The 21,260-nt window shown below is 36.1% G+C and overlaps 1 protein-coding gene across 3 annotated transcripts in view; it reads right to left on the reverse strand.

Annotated features, from left to right (window-relative positions):
* Positions 1 to 21,260, reverse strand: part of LOC115217885 (CST complex subunit CTC1-like) — a 133,560-nt gene that overhangs the window by 7,703 nt on the left and 104,597 nt on the right. The window contains exons 25-26 of one of the 3 annotated variants that reach the window (XR_005001454.1): positions 8,835 to 9,043; positions 6,179 to 6,213 (exon numbers count right to left, since the gene is read on the reverse strand). Coding sequence is in view for 1 of the 3 variants with exons in the window: in XM_036507832.1 (XP_036363725.1) it covers positions 8,886 to 9,043 (158 nt within the window). In the remaining 2 variants the exon portion in view is untranslated. Of the gene's footprint in view, positions 1 to 6,168; positions 6,214 to 8,502; positions 9,044 to 21,260 lie in introns of those variants that run through there. The other 2 variants (XR_005001453.1, XM_036507832.1) reach the window with 2 other exon arrangements.

A 21,260-nucleotide genomic window follows, 5' to 3' on the forward strand; every position in this document is an offset into this window, starting at 1 on the left:
AAAATTAATATTTTGGGAGATGTAAATTACAACCTGCTGAAGAAAGTCTGCACTCTTGCAATTAACCATTTATTATTTATTCTTTGTGGAAAATGAACTCTGAGTGAAAACTAAAAAAAAAACGGAGAAAACTTTGTACGAACTCAAATATAAAAACTGCATCTTCCCCTTTTGAAGGTCAAATCTGAAGAGAAAAAGAATTTTTGCTTTATGTTCATGCAAATATAGTATTGTTTCTATCTTCTTTGCTTTTGAAATAAATTGATAAATGAAATGCAAATGTAACTCATAGATTTGTGAGCACCTCAGGAAATGTGTGTGTGTATGTGTGTGTGAGATCTTCCTTAATGGAGCAAGCAGACCAGAAGTTCAGCATAATGGCATGTGGTGTGTGCTACATGTCACATCTGTTGATACTGGAGCAGGTTGCGCTCATCCAAAAGTAAACTTTAACACACAATTTTATAAAACATTGAATATTATATATTTATAATTGTATAACAGATACTATGTTTGAGAGTCAAAGTTGGTCAAGATATTTAGAAATGTTCCAATGTTGGACTGCCAACATCTTATTGATTTTTGTCATTGAATTTTAGATTGCCAAATTTATTCCTTATTTGAAAATAAAAAACAAAATGAAATATTAAAATAAACAAACAATAAAGAGTAAAATAAACAAGGTGCTGTGTCTAGGTTGATAATATTGTTGTCACAAATCTTTTGGAATTACAAAATACTAGATATAGAGGCACAAGACCTAGGAATAATTGACAAGGAGAGATGTGAGTTTATATAGTATTTATGCTTTAATATAAGGCATTAGCAATATAAGTGAGATGAAATAAATAAAAGAAATCAAACTGTGTTGCAGACTTGTCGTATGCGAAGTCTATGATGCCCTTTGCCTCAATGTCCATTAAGCCTTAAAGAGATCATAAACCATAATTTCAATTTCATTGTGTCTAGTAGAAAAATAATAAATTCCAATCTTAGGATGCCAGTTTTTTTCAGGTGACTTCCCTAGAGCTGGTACCCATTCCTGTGACAACTATGTGAAACAGAGGCTTGTGAATCAATGAAAATACAAAATAAAAATACCCAGGCTATATTTGGACATACATATATATATCTATCTAAGGCAGTGCTCCAGCATGGCCACAGTCAAATGACTGAAACAAGTAAAAGAATGTATATATAATGTATGTAAGTTGATCCCTAATTCCTTTGTTCGCTCAATTATTTGAACTCTACTCACATGAAAACGATATATTAGCTTCTTAAGAAAATTAGTTTTTGCTTATCACATAAAACCTTTAATTAAAAACACTTAACCCTTTGCTTATAACTAAACACATAAGAAACTACAACCCAATAAAGAAGCATCTCAATGGTTTTTCATTTTTGTTAGAAATAGCAACCAAATTTCACTCAAACCACATACTACTGTCTTACAAAAAAAATGGATTGGCAAAGTCATTAGAGCATTGATTGAAATGCCTTGTAGTGTTTATTCTGGCTCCCTGTGATCTGGGTTCAAATCCTGCCAAATTCAACTTCGCCTTTCCTTATTTCAGAGGCAATACAATAATATAACAATTCAAGGCAGTGACTTTCTGGAATTGACTGAACATGAAACAAAACACCTTGCATTCTGAGTTCTTGGGAAGAACATTTAATCATCACTCGATTGTTTAACACCTATACCTGCTACTCAGGTGCCTTTAGCAGAGTTCACTCTATTGCAAGCATTTGGACTAAGGGCTCCAGTTTGAAGTATATGGCCTAGTGGTCAGGGTGTTTCGCTCATGATCACAAGATCATGGTTTCGATTCCTGAAGTAGACAGTGTATTGTGTTCTTGAGCAAACACTTCATTCACGTTGCTCCAGTCCACTCAGCTATAGATGAGTTCCAACAACAGCTGGCAAGTAAACCTTGTAACAGACTGATGTCCTGTTCAAGGGTGAGTGTTGTAATGGCAGTCACTTAAACATCATGAAAACCAAGTTAAGCTCCAGCCTTATGAGTCCTAGAGGTCATATAAAAGAAAGACACTGAAACCACCACTCAGTTTAACACCACCACCTCATGCTGCAAGCATTCAGACCAGGGATCTAGTTTGAGGATAACTTCCTCCCTCCCTTTAGTCTCTGAGGCCCTAAAAATATATATGAGTCATGAACACTGCCCTTCCTTCTCAAAAAGGTCGGTCATTGGTAATAAAAACGTTGGTCATTTCTGGAGTGTCTTTGATAATGGATCTGCTCAATTAGAACTGACCTAAGGCTGAACAGTAACAGCAAATTAAGAAACTGCGCACACATGCACAAACATGCACACAGTTTCTATTTGTTTTGTTTTGTTTGTTTTTTGTTTTAGAAAACAATGTAATTACATAAATATTATCCCAGCTTCTGTTATATAACAACAGGAATTAATCAATTAGGTTTACCACATTGCTCTCAACAAAAGCTTGCTTTTTTATTATATTTCACAGCTTCCCTCATATATGTCAAACCTTTAATCAATTAGGTCTGGCTGTATGTTACAGTAATCAAAGCCTGCACCCATCAAAGAATATTATTATTTTCTTACCTTGTTAGATATTAAAAACAAAAAAACTAAAAAATACAAATAAAAAAAGAACAAAAAAAAAGCATTCAGTCTGTCCTTTGACAATTGCCCATTCTGTTAGGCCTGGCCTTGCTTTCCTCTTAACAATGCTATAAATGGAATGTTGCTACTTTCACAGCTTTTGTTCTGGAAAATCTTTAGATAATCACTTAGATAATCAAATTATATAATCACTAGAATTTGAAGAGACTAATGACGGCCTGTGTCAGCAAGACTGTATTAAGTAAAATGCATAAACCAAGGTTATGTTAACAAGCCATGAAGAGAAGAAACATCTTTAAAATGTTTTGGATATAGACCTTCATTAGCTAAGTTTCACTGGGTTGGGCTAGACTGGGCCCTCAACCACAAACAAAGTTGTCAATGGATTCCTATTTTCACAACTTCACTTGTATGGAAAATAAATGTTTAATTTGTTGTACAATGGAACTTTAAATCCTTTAGACCAAGCTGTGTTTCCCACCCTAGACAATGTTCTCAAAGGAATCTTAATATTTTCACAGCTTCAGTTGTATGCCAAACATTTATAATCAATTAGATGTGGCTGTGTTCTCTCTCATTAACAATACCATTGATTGATTCTTATTACTTCTTATTGATCATTGATTAATCTTGATTAATTAAACAAAAGGTTAAATACACAAAAATATATAAAATCCATGACATTTTTCATAATAAATTTCTGTTAAAAACAAATGACATTTTTGTTTGTTATTACTTTGCTGGAAAAAGATTTATCGAATACAGCCAGAAGTGTGTGTGTGTGTGTGTGTGTGTGTGTACACATCAATGAGTACTGGTGAGGTGCAAGATGCATTCAACTTTGCTCTTTCCCCACAAATTTGTGTTCTTGTGTCCATCAGAGAAGTCATTACAATCATGTTGATTCTGTAATTCATTTATTCCATTTTTCATTTATCCTTTTATCTTTTTATTTGCCTTCCTCATTGGACAGTAGCCTAGCTGGAGTACCAGCTTGAAAAGTTTTAATTGAAAAAATTGGCTCCAGTACTTAATGTGTAGGTCTGGTATTTATTGTATCGGTCTTCTTAGCCAAACTACTAAGTTAGGGGGATGTAAACAAACCAACACCAATCATAAAGTGGTGGTGGGATCAAATATAGACACATATATGCATAAATATATATATACATACATAAATATATATATACATACATAAATATATATATACATACATAAATATATATATATATATATATATATATATATATATATAATGGCTGCCCCCTCATTATCGAGTATGGCCATTGCACGAAGCTTAACTGTTACTGGTGCTGTGATTGAATGTGACTTTTTAGCCCAGCCAAAGATCTACAATGTCTTGTACAAAATTGGCAACTAAAACCTTTACTGGTAATAGCCGGCTGTAGTTGTAACTGGGCTTCATATATACACACACAAACATACATAAATACATATATCAGAGGCAACACCCAGTCATCAGCGTCACTTGAGCTTATCACAGATTTCGTATAAGATACATACCTGCTCGAAGAATTTCTCATTTTTCCACTTTATTTCTAGCCCCAAATCCATTTCTAAGTTAAGGGTCCAAATAAAGCAACCCTGCAAAACACAACTGATCTTTACACACAGAAAAACAGCAATCAAGTAATGACAGCAGAGTGCACAACAAACATCAGCCATCTAACTGTCACCTGTACTCTTGGCAAGAGATGCCAGTTAGACTTTTACATCTACCAGGCTCGTTCCTGGATAATTTTCCTTCCTTTAAGAATATTGTAAAAAGGAAACTTTTCATAGATTGGAATTTAAATCCTAATCTCTATAGAAATTTTCTGTTTCAAAGTAACATTGAATTTGAATTACTTTTAATTTTTACAACTATAGATAACAACTCGGGCTGAAACTTCTGAGCCTGAGTCAGGTGGGTGTCAAGAGAACATCTGCTATGAATGTTATTTTTTGATACAGGGCACCTCTAAGACAACTGCCAGATGCTGAATGAAACTAAATGAACTGCAGTCAGGCTCAATAAAAGGAACCCGAGTTATTGGCTGCAATTACATACTTGAAGTTAGTGTTGGCAGAAATTAAATCAGCTTGCAAATACACATTCACTTTACTAAATTTGTACTCAGGCTAAGCCTGAACAGCCTGAGTGCTGGAGCCACCACACACACACACACACATATATATATTTATATACAAACGTACATGCATATATAACTACATGTATATCTATATATATATATAATATACACATACATAAATATATCAATATATGTATATATATATATATATGTATGTGTATATATATATATATATATATATATATATATAAATATAAACATATACATAAATATATAAACATATACTAGCAAATGCCACCACCCCACTCGCTGTCCATTGGAAGGTTTGTATAGGATGAAGAGGGTTAACTTGGACGGTGTTATGGAAGTTTTAATCATCCGATGGACAGGCCATAAGGATTACAACAATAGTAATTCTTACTTTGAAACTTACAATTTTGAAAATCTTTTTAGATTACAAAATGCCCACTCTTTCATGTATCCATGTTTAAAATTTCAGCGCAATCAGATGAATAATACTTGAGTTATTAGTGCACAAAAAACAGACAGCCAGAACGGGATTTATATATTAGATGAGCCAATGAGGGAGACCTCTACATGATAGCCAGACCTGGTAGAAATAACAGCCAAATCTCCCTCAAATCACACCTTACTGTCTTATGTATGTATATATGTATGTATAAGCCGATGAGGGAGACCTCTACATGGTAGAAATAGCAGCCAAATCTCCCTCGAAACACCCTACTGTCTTATGTGTGTATATATGTATGTATTAACAGTTCTTTGGCTTTTTGCATTTGATGACTGTTGCTTTAAGTTAGATAATCATATTAAGCCCTCTACAAAAGACAGAGAGAGGAAAGAAGAGAGACAGCATAGCAATGGTTTTGGCTGACTGTCATCCTGTACTCCCCTTGTCAGCGAAATGGTATGTGCCGGCTGTCTGAGCAACTCGTTGCTTTTAATGAACAGCATAGCAGAAAGAAATAGGACAAAAAGATTACAAAAATAGCAATTTTCACTTTGAAACTGACAATTTTGAAAATCTTTTTAAATTACAGAACACCCTGCTCTGTCATGTATCCATGTTTAAAATTTCAGCGTGATCGGATGAACAATACTCAGGTTATAAGCGCACAGACAGACAGACATACATACTTAAATATATTAATATATGCATATGTGTGTATATATATATATATATATATATATATATATATGTATATATACATACATACGTCTGTGATTACCTGTATGTACATTTGTAAATGTGTGTGTGTGTCACATCCTATAACTGTTTCTCTATTTTTGTTGCTGTCACATATTTTGAAATTTTAAAATTGCATCAAAATTTTCAAATTTGGTATATTGAAATAATTTTCCATGTTAAATCAGATTTTTTTATTTATTTGTTCCAGAAAAATTGCAGAAAAATGTTACTGAGGTTTAAGGTTTAATCAATTTTACCTAATCAGAAAAAAGGATTTGGAAGCTGATATTTTCTGCATGATAAATGTCTACACAAAATCAAAACAAAATTATTACAATGTGGAATTTTTATTAAACAAATGAAAGCAAAGCATTATGACAACCAAAGTTGTAAGAGCGAAGATATTCTATTGTAAAAATTACCCGGCAACGACGGGCTATTCAGTTAGTGCATATATATATATATACACACACACACACACACACACACACATATATAAATAAATATATAAAGTTAAATTTTCTTATAAAGTATGTTTTTAAGTATACTTCACAATATATGGACTGTATTAAGAAGTGTTCATTGCGAGCTAAATCAAAGGATAAGGAAAATTATAGAAGGAACACATCCAGGCAATCAATACAAATTCCAAAGCATTATTTAAAGTGCACAACAAATAAATATATATATAGGTTTATATAAATAAGTGAATAAAATTACATGTAAAAGTTATATGTAAAAACTATGCATCATGTACGTTGGGTTTAGGTACCGAATGGAGAGGTGACAAACAAAGAGAGAAAAATCCAAGATCAGGGCTTCCAAAAAGAACGGCTCCAATTGATTAAGAATTTGATATTTATATTAATTGTCGGATGAGAGTTCAAAACTTAAAAATTCAGGGGTAAATAAATTTGGTAAAAATATACAAATTCGGGTCAAGGATATCATCTACAGCCGTTTCAAGGGTACATTAAATGTATAAATGGTGTTTTAAGTATTCCATATACAGAAACATAATGTCCCCCTCATCAGAATAGTTTCTTTCATTTTTTTAATCTATCAAATTACTATTATGTAGGATTTCATCACAAAGGAAACCATCTTGATGAGCAGGGGGGGGGGGGCATTATGTTTCTGTATATGAAATACTTAAAACACCATTTAAATATTTAATGTACCCCTGACACAGCCGTAGATGATATCCTTTACCCAAATTTGTATATTTTTACCAAATTTATTTACCCCTGAATTTTTAAATATTGAACTCTCATCCGACAATTAATATAAACATCAAATTCTTAATTGATTGGAACCGTTCCTTTTGGAAGCCTTTACTCTGGATTTTTCTCTCTTTGTTTGTCACTTCTCCATTCGGTACCTGAACCCAACATACATGATGTATAGTTTTTACATATAACTTTTACACATATTTTTATTCACTTATTTATATAAACTTATATGTATATTTATTTGTTGTGCACTTTAAATTATGCTTTAGAAGTTGTATTGATTGCCTGGATGTGTTCCTTCTATAATTTCTCTTATCCTTAAATACATATATATCACGTAAAAAGCACCCACTACACTCACGGAGTGGTTGGCATTAGGAAGGGCATCCAGCCGTAGAAACACTGCCAGATGTGACTGGGCCTGATGAAGCCTTCCACCTTCACAGACCCCAGTTGAACCGTCCAACCCATGCTAGCATGGAGAACGGACGCTAAATGATGATGATGATGATGATGATATATATATATATATATATATATACACACATACACACACACACACATACATAAATACATACCTTCTCCTCTTCCCCCCAGCCCCACCAGGATCCCGCTGCCACACCTGCCTTTTCATCACCAACACCACCTCTTTCACTGGATCCAACCAGCACACCCTCCACATTAGAAACTCCTTCTCCTGCATCTCTTCAAGCCTTATCTATTGCATTAGATGTAATCTCTGTAATAAACTCTATGTAGGTCAGACAGGCCACCAGCTGGCCGACCGGTTCACTGAACATCTAGATGTTCAGCTACACATGAACACCCCTGTCACCCATCATTTCCACTTGGCCAACCACTTCCCCTCTAATATCTCCATCTTTGGCCTCGCCCCGCACCACGGAACCACACACTCATGACTTGCCTGGAAAAGCATTACATTTTCAGTCTACAAACACAAATTCCTTTCAGGCTCAACGCCACCATAGGTTATATGGAAACGATGGATGTGCTTTTAAGGGAAATAATTAAAGAACGTAACATTGTAATGCTTCATGTAAAGTAAATATAACAAATGAAAAATCCTTCAAGAATCCATAAAAATTCCCGGATCACTACCAAAATTTCATCATCTGTTCCTTGTGTCATTACCAACTTTTTCTGCAAGTTTCATCAAATATTGTTCACAACTTTTTGAGTTATTTTGCACACAGATGGACAGACGGACAAACCAACACTGATGAAAACATAACCTCCTTCCTTGGCGGAGGTAATAATAATGAAACCTTTCTACATTAGGAACAAGGCCTGAAATTTTGGAGGAGGTTGATGTAATCGATTATCACTCTTTCCTCAAAAACTACCGGTCCTGTGCCAAAAATTTGAAACCATTATTATTATTATTATTATTATTAAGGCAGCAAGCTGGCAGAAGCGTTAGCAAGCTAGATGGAATGTTTTGTGGCATTTCCTATGATTCTGAGTCCAAATTCTGCTGAGGTTAATTTACCTTTCATCCTTTTAGGGTGGGGGTAATATAATCAACCAGATATCTCACCACAAAATTTTAGGCCTTGTGCCTGTAGTAGAAAGATTTATTGTCATTGTCACTAGAATTAGTTAAAAAAAAAAAAAAAGAGTAAAAGATATATAGTGAAAATCTGAACACAAATATCCCAGCCTGTTCACTGTAGTATTTTGTACTGGATAGCAATTGATTATGTGACTGATATCACTTCACAGTAGTAGGAGATATTTCTGACAACATTTTGGCACCGATATCAAACGTTGGTTCTGTACAAACTGATTCTATATTCATGTACTGATAGGGCATACACTGTGTGTTGATAATTTTATCAAGGAATCCAATTCTTCGTTCTTGAATAGTGTCTGCAACAGAACAGAAACAAATAACTTTTATAAGAAATTGAATGGAGAGAAGAAATGATAATGGAAACTCAGATGTTCTAAGAGAAAAATTAGAGAAGATAGTGGGGAAAGTACATTCAATTAAAGAATGATAGATGGGTGATGAAAACTGTTCTTCATCCTTTGACATGGTTGAACAACTAATCCCAGTCAGTCAGCATTCACAGTACTGATTGTACTATTCACCCTTTTAATCACTGAATACAAAATGTGACTTGCAAGACCTCCATTCAGCTGATTTTCCAAAGTCACCATTTCGCCCTTATATGCCAATCCATCACAAATTTAGCCATTTACAGCTGAGTGAACTGGAGCAACATGAAATGAAGTGGTTTACTCAAGAACACAATACACAGCTGATCACATAATTGAAACCATGATCTCACAATTGTGAGTGCAGCACCCTAACCACTAGACTCTAAATGTTTTGTAGACCTTTTGTATGGACACATTTTATATTGTATATATAATATTAGCCCTTGAGACCAATCAAGAAAGAATTATTATTAATAAAGCTATTCTGCTGAATTGATAGTGTCTCATGCAAGATGTGGGCTATTACTATCATTATCATTATTATTACTAAGGTGTCGAGCTGGTAGAATCATTAGCATGTCAGACAAACCCATAAGAAAGCCATTCATTGTGTTTTATCATGGAAAAAATTTCTCACTGTAAAAATACCAAAATCCTGTATTTATACCATTTGTCTACAGCGAGAAATTTTCTGCATGACAAAACACAGTTTCTCTCAGGTTGAAATAAACCCCAAGCATATTTGAACTGGTAATAACTCGTATTAAAACAAAAGGATATATATAAAGAATTCCTTGTGGAAATACCTACAACTAACCAAAAGGACAGAACAATGGTCCTTCTACAAAAATAAGGTAATGGTAGCTTCATATTCATTGAATATGGCCCTACTCAAAATAGGCTATATAAATGCACATAGACTGGGGGATCGCCTTGGAAGCAGGGCTGCCAATTCAATGAGCTCAGATCACTTGATATAGATGTGGTGGCCATCAGTAAGACCAGAGCTTGCAAGGCATCAGTTTTTGCACTCACTTTTGGTAGCAACAAGGTGTACACTTTTCCATATCTTCCTAGGCCTAGAAGGTAAGTTGATGACACTTGCATGATCAGCAGTGAAGGTTATACCTTTAGGCTGCCCTGACAAGGGCAAGCCAACCAGACTTCTTCATGTGTCTGGAGGCCTTCCTAGGAATGTGCAAGTCGGTGATTGGAATCTTTAGTGGAAGTAGGTAATTGGAATGGCATCTTGGATGCATGCAGGAAATCTGGATCATTTTTTTGAGTGGCGTATATGCATGGCTTTGGCCTGCACATTTTATCTTCTTGACCTACACTTTTTTGTTTTATCTTCTATTATTATTATCAAGGCAGTGAGCTGGTAGAATCATTAGCATACTGGGCAAAATGCTTAATGGTATTTCGTCTGTCTTTGCATTTTGAGTTCAAATTCTGTTAAGGTCAACTTTGCCTTTCATCCTTTTGGAGTTGGTAAATTAAGTACCAGTGAAACGCTGGGGGTTGATGTAATCAGTTGGCACCCTCCCCCAAAATTTCAGACCTTGTGCCTAGAGTAGAAAGGATTACTATTATTATTACTATTATTATTATTATTATTATTATTATTATTATTATTATTATCATTATTATTATTATTAAAGCAATAAAATAGAAGGTTGATTACTACATCAGATAAAATGCTTTGTGGCATATCTTCCAGCTCTTTATGTTCTGAGTTCAAATCCCATGAAGGTCAACTTTGCCTTTCAGCTATTTGGGGGTCAATACAATAAAGTACCAACCATGTAGTAGAGTCAATGTAATTGTCTTAACCCTTCCTCTCAAAATTGCAGACCTTGTGCCACAATTATTATTATTATTGCAACAACATATGTAAACAAACTTCTTTTTGTTTTTTGAAACATCAAATGTGTGTTGTATCGGACAGACAAGAAAGTAATATTTGGAACACAGTATAACTGTGAAAACAGCAGGAGATTGGGCATTTTACCCTTATATGATGGAAAAGTTGTCAGCTGATGACTTTTTCCATCGTATAATTTTAAAATACCCAATCTTTCTGCTGTTTTCACAGCCTGACCATTTTTCCGTCATATAAGGGTAAAATACCAAATCTTTCTCACTGTTATACTGCATTCCTAATATTATTTTCTTGTCTGTATGATATATCATCATCATTATCATCATTTAACGTCCACTTTCCATGCTGGTATGGGTTAGAGGGTTTAACTGAAAAAAGCTGGTAAGCTGCATCAGGTTCCAATCTGATTTGGTATGGTTTTCTATGGCTGAATGCCCTTCCTAACACCATTCACATCAACTGTGTAGTGGGTGCTTTTTATGTGCCACCAGCACTGGTGCCACTGACATGACACCAGCATCAGCCATGACTACGATTTCACCTGGTTTGACAGGTTTACGCAAGCACTGTATATTGCCAAAGATCTCTGTCACCTGTTACTGCCTCCAAGAGGTCCAACGCATAAATGGTGCTTTTTACATGCCACCAGCTTGGGTGCCAGTTGCTGTTGTTATTATTATTATTGAGGCATGTTTTTCCACAGCATGTCTCTTTGATGGAACTGAAGTCTTGTGAACAGACAGAGACTAAGATTGGAAACCTGGCATCTGGAATGCAGATAGGCACTCATACCCTACTGTCTTAGAAAACGCATGTGACCCTAGGTTCCTTGCATATAGAAAAAAATGGCATAGTCATGGCTAGAGTGCCCTTCATCATAGGTGTGCTCAGTCAGTAGAAACAGTAGTGGGTGGTGGTGGTGGTGGTGATGGTGCAGGTCATGGTAGCAGATTGTATTGGAGGTGGTGGTGGTGGTTGTGATATTGTGATGGTAGTGGTGGTGATAGTAGGTGGTATTGGTGGTAGTAGATGGAATTGGTGGTAGTGGTGGTGGTGGTAGTATGTGGTATTCAAAGTGGTGGGGGTATTGGTGGTTATAGTAGATGGTATTAGTGATGGTGGTGGTAGTGATGATGGTTGTGGTAATGGTGATGATAGTGGTGGTATTAGGTGGTGGTGATGGCCCATCACCAAGCCACATACCACTACAACAATACACTGCAGATACAGTGGTGCAGGTCATAATGCAGATAGTGGTGCAGATCGTAATGCACCACTATGCAACCACTAGCTGCAACAGTGTGCAGTAACTGCAGTTTCTGTCATGTAATCCAGCAACACCACAACTATCATCACACTAGTACACACTAACACCATCACAACTAACACCATCACACTATTACTACCAAATTTTTACCATTACTACAATCATCACCATAATATTATCACCACCACCACCATACTTCCAGCACTAACCTGGTACTAGTACATTCATACTACCACTTATACTACCACCACCACCCCCACTATTACTGCTACTACCCTTTCACACTACCACAACACAACTACTACCATAAAACTACTGCCACTACATACTGACTACTACCACCAACACAAACAACCACAGACACCATAACACTAACATACTACAACACTAGTACTGCACCACCACTACACTACACACTGACTACCACCAGCATAATCATTACTACTACCCCACAATACTACTACTATAGCAGTGTGCTAACCTGTAGTTAACATCGTACCTCTATACTACCTATCCACTGGCTGCATTATTTCACAATGCAGTATATCTTGGAAGAGCAAAGGGTACACTTGCTTCTAATTGTTGTGGTAGTAGTAGTAGTAGTAGTAGTAGTAGTAGTAGTAGTAGTGTAGTAGTAGTAGTAGTAGTAGTAGTAGTAGTAGCGGCAGTACTTATAATACTATTACTGCAGTTGAGAACAAATAATAGAACAGCAATACAGTTCAACAATTTGTTGCATCTCTTATGTGCATCTACACTATGGTGCAACACTAACCCCCAGCTGCAAGTATGCTAGTTATTACTGTTAGTTATAGTATGTTAGTTATTACTGATAGGGTACCCCACCTCTTGCTAGTAGATTCATCAGTGGCTTGCATCTATGATGTGTTATTATTGCCACTGCAGCTGACTGCATGCGAAACTGATTGAGTAGTACCACTGCAAGTGCAGCAGTTAGTTGCATCTGCTCGGTATAAAATTGCTACTACCACTGCATTTTGATTAATCTATTTATTCACAGTAGCATCATAGCAAGAAGGTGCACTATGGCATTGCATCTATTCAGAGATACATCCCTATTAACACTGCAGTTTTGTGTATATCAGCAATAATAGAGCAGCACCAAGTGCAGCACCTGTAAGTAATCCCATTATATCAGCACTGAGCAACGTGAATCTGTTAACAATTAGAGAAACACTCCTGCGGGCAGGTGCAGTGCTGCAGTTAGTTGAATGAACTTAGTAATGATCGTTAATCCTAGTTTTCTTGGTTGCATCTCTGCCACCACCACATCAAGATGCATATATTAATGTTATAGTGACACTGTTGTAGAGAAGTGCAGCAAGCACTATAATGAATTATAAAATTTCTTGATTTAAAAATAATTTCTTCATTTTTTTTGTGCCATTACCATCTTTAATAAATATTTAAATAAATTTCATAGCAATGTTAATGGAATTTATAAAGAAGAATAAAAATTCAGTTACATCAGTGTTTCAACCATTTTTTACCTATCGACCCTTTTGGTTCCAATTTTACTCAGATGGACCCTCATAGCCTTTAGATGTATATAAAAATAAATCCTACTGTATTTTTATAATTAAACATTATTAGGAATTGTATTTAAAAAATTTCCATATTTGTGGCTTGTAGAAGTATAAGTAATTTATTGCAGATATGGACCCCTGTTGAGAACCACTGGGTTATGATATTGATGTACTCAAAATAGTTAATGCTTATTGACCCCTTGGAAAGTCACATAAACTCTCAGGGGTCAATAGCAACCACTTTGCCAAGCTCTGGTCTAGCAGTATCACCACTACAACAAGATGGATCTCTTAATAACTGAGTAGCACTACAGCATGTAGGAGCATCAGTTACTGATAGATCACTATTGCCAATGAAACTGAATATATCTTATAAAGAAGTGAGAAGGCTGTTATGGTTTTTCAACATGTGAAACAGAGCTGCCAAATTTCCACTAACCCTTTAGTATTTAGACTGTCCATATCCAGCCAAAATATTCTATATGTTTCATGTTCAAGTTGGCCAGATCTGGCCTCTTACACCAACCCTATAATATCACTCTAAAAATTAACAGTTACTTCATCAAAATGTCAAAGCTACATGATCCTGCATGATTAATTCAAAACAATGTAAATAAATAAGCATTACTTTTCACAGAGTAATGTGAATGCTAGAGGGTTAAATCACACCCTATCATCTTAAAAAGTAAAGACAAAATACATTGGATAATGTAATCCACATTTACACTATGATTGAAAAATAAAAGCTGTGACCTCTGTGGACAGAGTACACATGGCCTTTGACCAAAGATTCTATAAAGACAGGAGACATTTGAAACCAAAGAACTGCAAAAGTATCATTATTTTGTTATATATCTTTTGTCTTTTATTTTTTGTTTCAGTCATAGAACTGTGACCATGCTGGGGCACTGCCTTGAAGGGTTTAAGTCAAACAAATCAAGCCCAGTAGTTATTTTTAAGTGTGGTACTTATTGTATCAGTCTCTTATGCCAAACTGCTAAGTTATAGAGGCATAAACAAACCAACACAAGTTGTCAAGGGATGATGGGTAACAATGCAAAGACACATTCAAACACTCACACATATATATCTTTTTTTTGGAATGGTGGACTCGAAGCAAATAAAGCTATAAATAATAGTATATACAAGCAGAGGGGAAGGTGGTTACAAGAAAGCTGATAGAGAACTTCAGTTTTTCGAAAATTCACTTGCTCATGGTAAATAAAAGAAATCATTATCCTCAGCATTTCTGCATCAGCTGCATCTGTCCATGATGCAGGCAGAGTGACAAAACCATCCCGCACAAGCTCATACAGTGCTCGAGCATTTTTGATTTGTGGGGTTATCTTGGACAGCTGCTATCACATGTAGGATGGATTCAGCTATTAACCAATACCATCATGAAGACTGCCCCATCAACTTCCTTTGGTGCAGAAAGGCAGGTAGTTTCCCTCCATCTGGTGACTAAAGCAAAAGAAGTTAAGCAGTTGACAAGACTGAAGGGAATGAAGACAGATGCTTTCCTTTTCAACTAAGGCTTCATCGACTTTTTAAAATTCCATTTGATAAGGAAGGTGAGGGTTGAGAGAGATATGCAGACTCTCCTACCCAGTAATGGACAAATATGACAAGGATGGTCCAGATGAGTGGGCCTACACTAAGTTGGTACTTATAAACTGAGAAATATGGAAAAGACAGGAGCAGTCATCATGATACCCATGGTCAGTAGAGTTTCTCAGGTTCTGTAGAATTTCTTGATTACTCGTGTTTAGTATTTTCCCCTCACTGGAGACTTTGTTTGAGAAAATTTTTTTGCAAATTGTTATTATTTACAAATTTCTTTGTAAATCTCTACTGACCTTTGTCCCCCTATTGTCCTAAATGTTTTGCAGCCCTTGTGGCCAATACAGCATTACTGTTATAACTACAATAATAATAATAATAATAATAATAATAATAATAATAATTATTATTATTATTATTATTATCATTATTATTATTAAGAAGGTGGCAAGCTGGTAGAATCATTAGCAATCTTGACAAAATGATTAGCAGCATTTCATGTGTCTTAACATTCTGAGTTCACATTCTGCTGAGATCGACTTTGCCTCTCATCCTTTCAGGCATCAATAAAATAAGTACCAATCAAGTACTGGAGTCAATGTTCTCAACATCCCCCTCCCCTCAAAAGTTACATGCCCTGTGCCAAAATCTTAAACCACTATTACTATTATTATTATTATTATTATTATTATTATTATTATTCTGCCAAGGTCGACTTTGCCTTTCATCCTTTAGGGTCAATAAATTAAGTACCAGTTGCATACTGGGGTTGATCTAATCAACTAGCCCTCTCCCCAAAAATTTCAGGCATTGTGTATAGAGTAGAAAAGATTATTATAATTATTTACATTCTGAGTTCAAATTCTACTGGGGTCGACGTTGCTTTACATCCTTCCAAGGTCAATAAATCAAGTGCTAGTCAAATACCGGGGTCAGTGTAATCGACTAGTCCCCTCCCCACAAATTTCAAGCCTTGTACCTATAGTAGAAAGGATTATTATCATTATTAAGGCAGCCAGGTGGCAGAATCGTTAGTACGCCGGGCAAAATGGTTAGCTGCATTTTGTCCATTCTTACACTCTGAGTTCAAATTCCACCAAGGTCAACTTTATCTTTCCTCATTTTGGAGTCAAAACAAATATCAGTTATGCACTGGGGTTGATGTAATCGACTAGCCTCCCCTCCACCGAAAATTCCAAGTCTTGACTATAGCAGAAAGGATTATTATTATTATTATTATTATCATCATTATTATTATGTGGTAGTGGTGGAGGCAGTAGTGGTGGTGGTGATGTTGGTGATGACTGTAATGATAGTAGAGTAATAGTGGTGGAGGTGGTGGTTACATTAATGTGATGGTGGAGTGACAACAGTGATTAGTAAGAAAGAAAAATTTGACCTATTAAATAAAAGTACCAATAATACCGATAATACTGCTAGCTTTCCATGCAATCCAGTTCAAACAATACAACCTTCCTCCAAAACTTCCCTAACCATCCTGCCTTGCACATTCCCCTGTACTCCTCACCACAACATTGTCATCGTAATCACATGTAAACATCAAATCATTATTTACAAGTATATAATAATAACAACAGTATCGATCTCCTTTTGTCCACAAATTTATAAAAACCTCATAATAAAATCCTCATCATCTGCTTCATCTATGTCACTCTGCCGGCTAATGTCTCTGTGTTGAAATAGCTGATACAATCAATGATAATTCACAGAAAATACAGTGTAGCTGCCACTTGCTTTTCCCAAATAAAAGTACTTCTGACTCTAAACTGATAGTAAAGACATATATTACTTTACAGTACACATATATTTGGAATACCACAAAAAGAAAAGGAATAAAAATAACAGTTGTTGATTTGGTTTGGTTTGGTTTGGTTTGGTTTGGTTTGGTTTGGTACAGCATTGGTTTTGGTTTGGAGCAGATTATTTCTATATCTATTTTCTTTTTATTTTGTCAATTTCTAAATGCTGCTTTTTGTCTTAACCCTCTGCAATAACAAATTGCCTGAGATTGTCTTTGATTCAACAATACAAAATATTCAATTTTAAAGTGTGTGTATGTGTGTATGCACATATATGTGTATGAACCTTATCATATAGATATATGCGTGTGTATGTATACATATGCATGTATGAACATCATCATGTACATGTGTGTGTATATGCACATATGCAAGTATGAAAATCATCATGTACATGTGTGTGTGTATGTGTGTGCATGAAAATGTGTGTACGTATATGTATGTGTATATGTTTATTTGTATATATACATTTGTGTATATACTGGCTGTGTGGTTATGAACCTCACTTTGCAACCAAATGGTTTTGGGTTCAATCCCACAGTACAGAAGCTTGGCCAAATGTCTTTTACTATAGCCCTGGGTCAACCAATGCTTTGACAATGAATTAGATAGATGAAAACTGTGTGGAAGCCTGTCATATACGTGTGTGTGTGTGTGCATGCATGTGTGTTTGTGTATGTATGTGTGTGTTGTGTGTGTGTGTGTTATGGATATGCAAAGAAACCAACCTCAGTTGCCAAGCAGTGGTGAGGAGGGAAACACAAACAAAAATACACACACACACACACACACATATATACACACATGATGAGCTTCCATGCAATTTCTGTCTAAAAACTTCACTCACAAGGCACTGGTCCACCGGTGGACACTTGGCTAATGTACCATGCAGTGAGACTAAACCCAAAACCATGTGATTGCAAAGCAAACTTAACAACGCAGCCATGCCCCACACCAAATAGGCAGTTTTGTACAGCCAAACATCACACCCAACTGAATACAACTGGGTAACATGTGCCATGCTTTTGTTGATTGTTTTATGTGCTGATGTATTTACTAGAAGACATGAACGCATTCTTAGCCACCTCATCTCAGTTAGAGACAGAGAGATGGTTGTACTCTTTTATTCTTTTACTCTTTTACTTGTTTCAGTCATTTGACTGTGGCCATGCTGGAGCACCGCCTTTAGTCGAGCAAATCGACCCCAGGACTTATTCTTTGTAAGCCTAGTACTTATTCAATCAGTCTCTTTTGCCGAACCGCTAAGTTACGGGATGTAAACACACCAGCATCGGTTGTCAACTGATATTGGGGGGACAAACATAGACACTCAAACACACACATATATATACATATACATATATACGACAGGCTTCTTTCAGTTTCCGTCTACCAAATCCACTCACAAGGCTTTGGCCAGCCCCAGGCTATAGTAGAAGACAATTGTCCAAGGTGCCATGCAGTGGGACTGAACCCGGAACCATGTGGTTCATAAGAAAGCTACTTACCACACAGCCACTCCTATGTAACTGGTACTCATTACAACTGAAGCGCTTTTGCTTAAGGACACAACTGTCCAGTGAAGGAATAGCAGAACCCATGACCATACGATCTCGAAACAAACCCAAACTACTAGGTCATATGTCTTTATACAAGCAGTGTTGATATGCTAGTGGCACATAAAAAGCACCCAGCACATTCTGTAAAGTGATTGGCATTAGCATGGGCACCCAGCCATAGAAACCATGCCAAATCAGAAGCTGGTCAGCTTTCTGAAAGAGTTAAGTCCTTGAAAAATAAATATATATTGTAGCAGTAATAAATATTTTAACTCCTTAAATCATTTAAAATCTATTTTTCTTCTGGCAAGTTGTGAAAGAAACAAAGAAAAGCAATATACTTATCGAGGGAAAAGACAGCAAAAATTTTTTTAAAATACAAAAAGAGAGGAAAAAAATGAAAATTCTTTGTTGTGTGTTTAAAAATAGACTCCCATTTACAGAATATCACCAGTTTTAGAGGCTACTGAAACAGTTAGTAGGTAGTAGTGGTTCCTGATATTTTTACAAAAATGTCTTCTAACCATTCCATTCTTACAATAAATAAATAAACAAATCAATAGATAAGTAAGTAAATAATGGTTATGATTCTAAAATATCTCAAGAAAGAAAAATACCATTTGTCATTTTTCCCATTAGTTTCTGTAGTGTTTTTTCATGATTTTTGGTTTTCTTTTGGTATAGAGAGGCATAGTTGTGTGGTTAAGAAACTCACTTTGCAGCCACATTGTATCATGTTCAATCCCACTACCCAGCACTTGAAACAGGTGTCTTCTACTGTAGCTCTGGACCAACCTGTCTGAGTGCGTCTAGTAGGCAGAAACTATGTAGAAGCCTTTTATATATATTATAGGCGATTTTCTTTCTCCGTCTTCCCTTCCTTGGACCTTTCCTTTTTCTATGTTTCTGACAAAGAGCTCCGCTCGAAACGTTAAATCCTCCTTCTTTCTTTCCTTTCCTGAGTGTCCAATAACACTATACTTGTTCCACCACGTCCTCGCACTGTTGTGTTTTCTCTTTGTGTTTTCATGTTTGGATTAACTATATATATATATATATACATATTTACATAAAGTTAAATATGTCTGGTCATAGAGTGACCAATGGTCTTAGCTTTATAGATGACTCATCAGACTCCAATAGCCACAGGCATATAACCTCTCTTCAAACTGGAGGTAGAAAACCATTAACAACAGTTAATGTGTGAACAAAAGAATAATATACACTGTCTGAGCCTTAAACTGGATGGATTATTGTCTCAGACTGGTCCAGTTGGCAAATCTTATGGACCTAAAAGATAGACAACGAATCTCCCTGGTACTGTTTACAGCTGAAATCGCTGAACGTATATTATTCTTTTGCTTACAAATTAACTGACCATAAAGGTTTGCTATCTCCAGTTTGAAGAGAGGTTATATGCTGCAACCATAGGAGTCTGACAAGTCGTCTATAAGGCTAAGTGCTTTATGGATGTGAAATCATTGGTCACTCTATGATCAGATATATATTTAACTTCATGTAAGTACATTACTGCTCTAACTTTTAGAGTGTGCTTCTTCCTTGAATTTATGATGCACTGATGGTGTGTACGTATGTACATACATGCACGGTGGCTGCCCCCTCATTATCGAGTATGGCCATTGCACGAAGCTTAATCAATGTTGTTATCATGCAATGCCTGTGCAAGAAGATTTTTTTTTAAAGTGAGGAAAGGCTGTGCACTGAGTCAATCCCACTCACTAAGCAACAGCAGCCATAATCCGGAAAGAAAAACAAGTCAATATCATCGGTAACCACTGAGCCACAGGTTTTATGTCGGAGTTATCCCAGTTACCTGAGTTACCTTCTCCTAGAAGGATGCCCTAACAAAGGCTAGGAGTCCTTCACTCCCAATGGTTTAACCGCGCGATCGGGTATTCAGTCCGATTATTTCTATGTCCCCGCGCATGATACAGCCTTAAGACATTTATTGGATGGCCGTTGACTCTCAAGAGTTCCTCCGCCCTGTGACGGGTTTTGTTTTTCATCCCACAGGGTGTCCAATAAACAACCTCCTCACCAAGCATACATACATACATACATACATACATATAGGCATAGGTACGGCTGTGTGTTAAGAAGTTTGCATGACATCTTGGGCAAGTACATTCAACTATAGCCTTGTTTCAGTCATTTCACTGTGACCATGCTGGAGCACTGCCTTTAGTCGAGCAAATCGACCCCAGAACTTATTCTTTGTAAGCTTAGTACTTATTTGATTAGTTTCTTTTGCCAAACCGCTAAGTTATGGGGACATAAACACACCAGCATCGGTTGTCAAGCGATGTTGGGGGGACAAACACAGACACAGACACACACACACATATATATATACATACATATACATATATACGACGGGCTTCTTTCAGTTTCCGTCTACCAAATCCACTCACAAGGCTTTGGTCAGCCCAAGGCTATAGTAGAAGACACTTGCCCAAGGTGTCACGCAGTGGTACTGAACCCGG

The sequence above is a fragment of the Octopus sinensis genome, linkage group LG12 (genome assembly GCF_006345805.1).
Source record: "Octopus sinensis linkage group LG12, ASM634580v1, whole genome shotgun sequence".
Classification (NCBI taxonomy): Eukaryota; Metazoa; Mollusca; class Cephalopoda; order Octopoda; family Octopodidae; genus Octopus; species Octopus sinensis.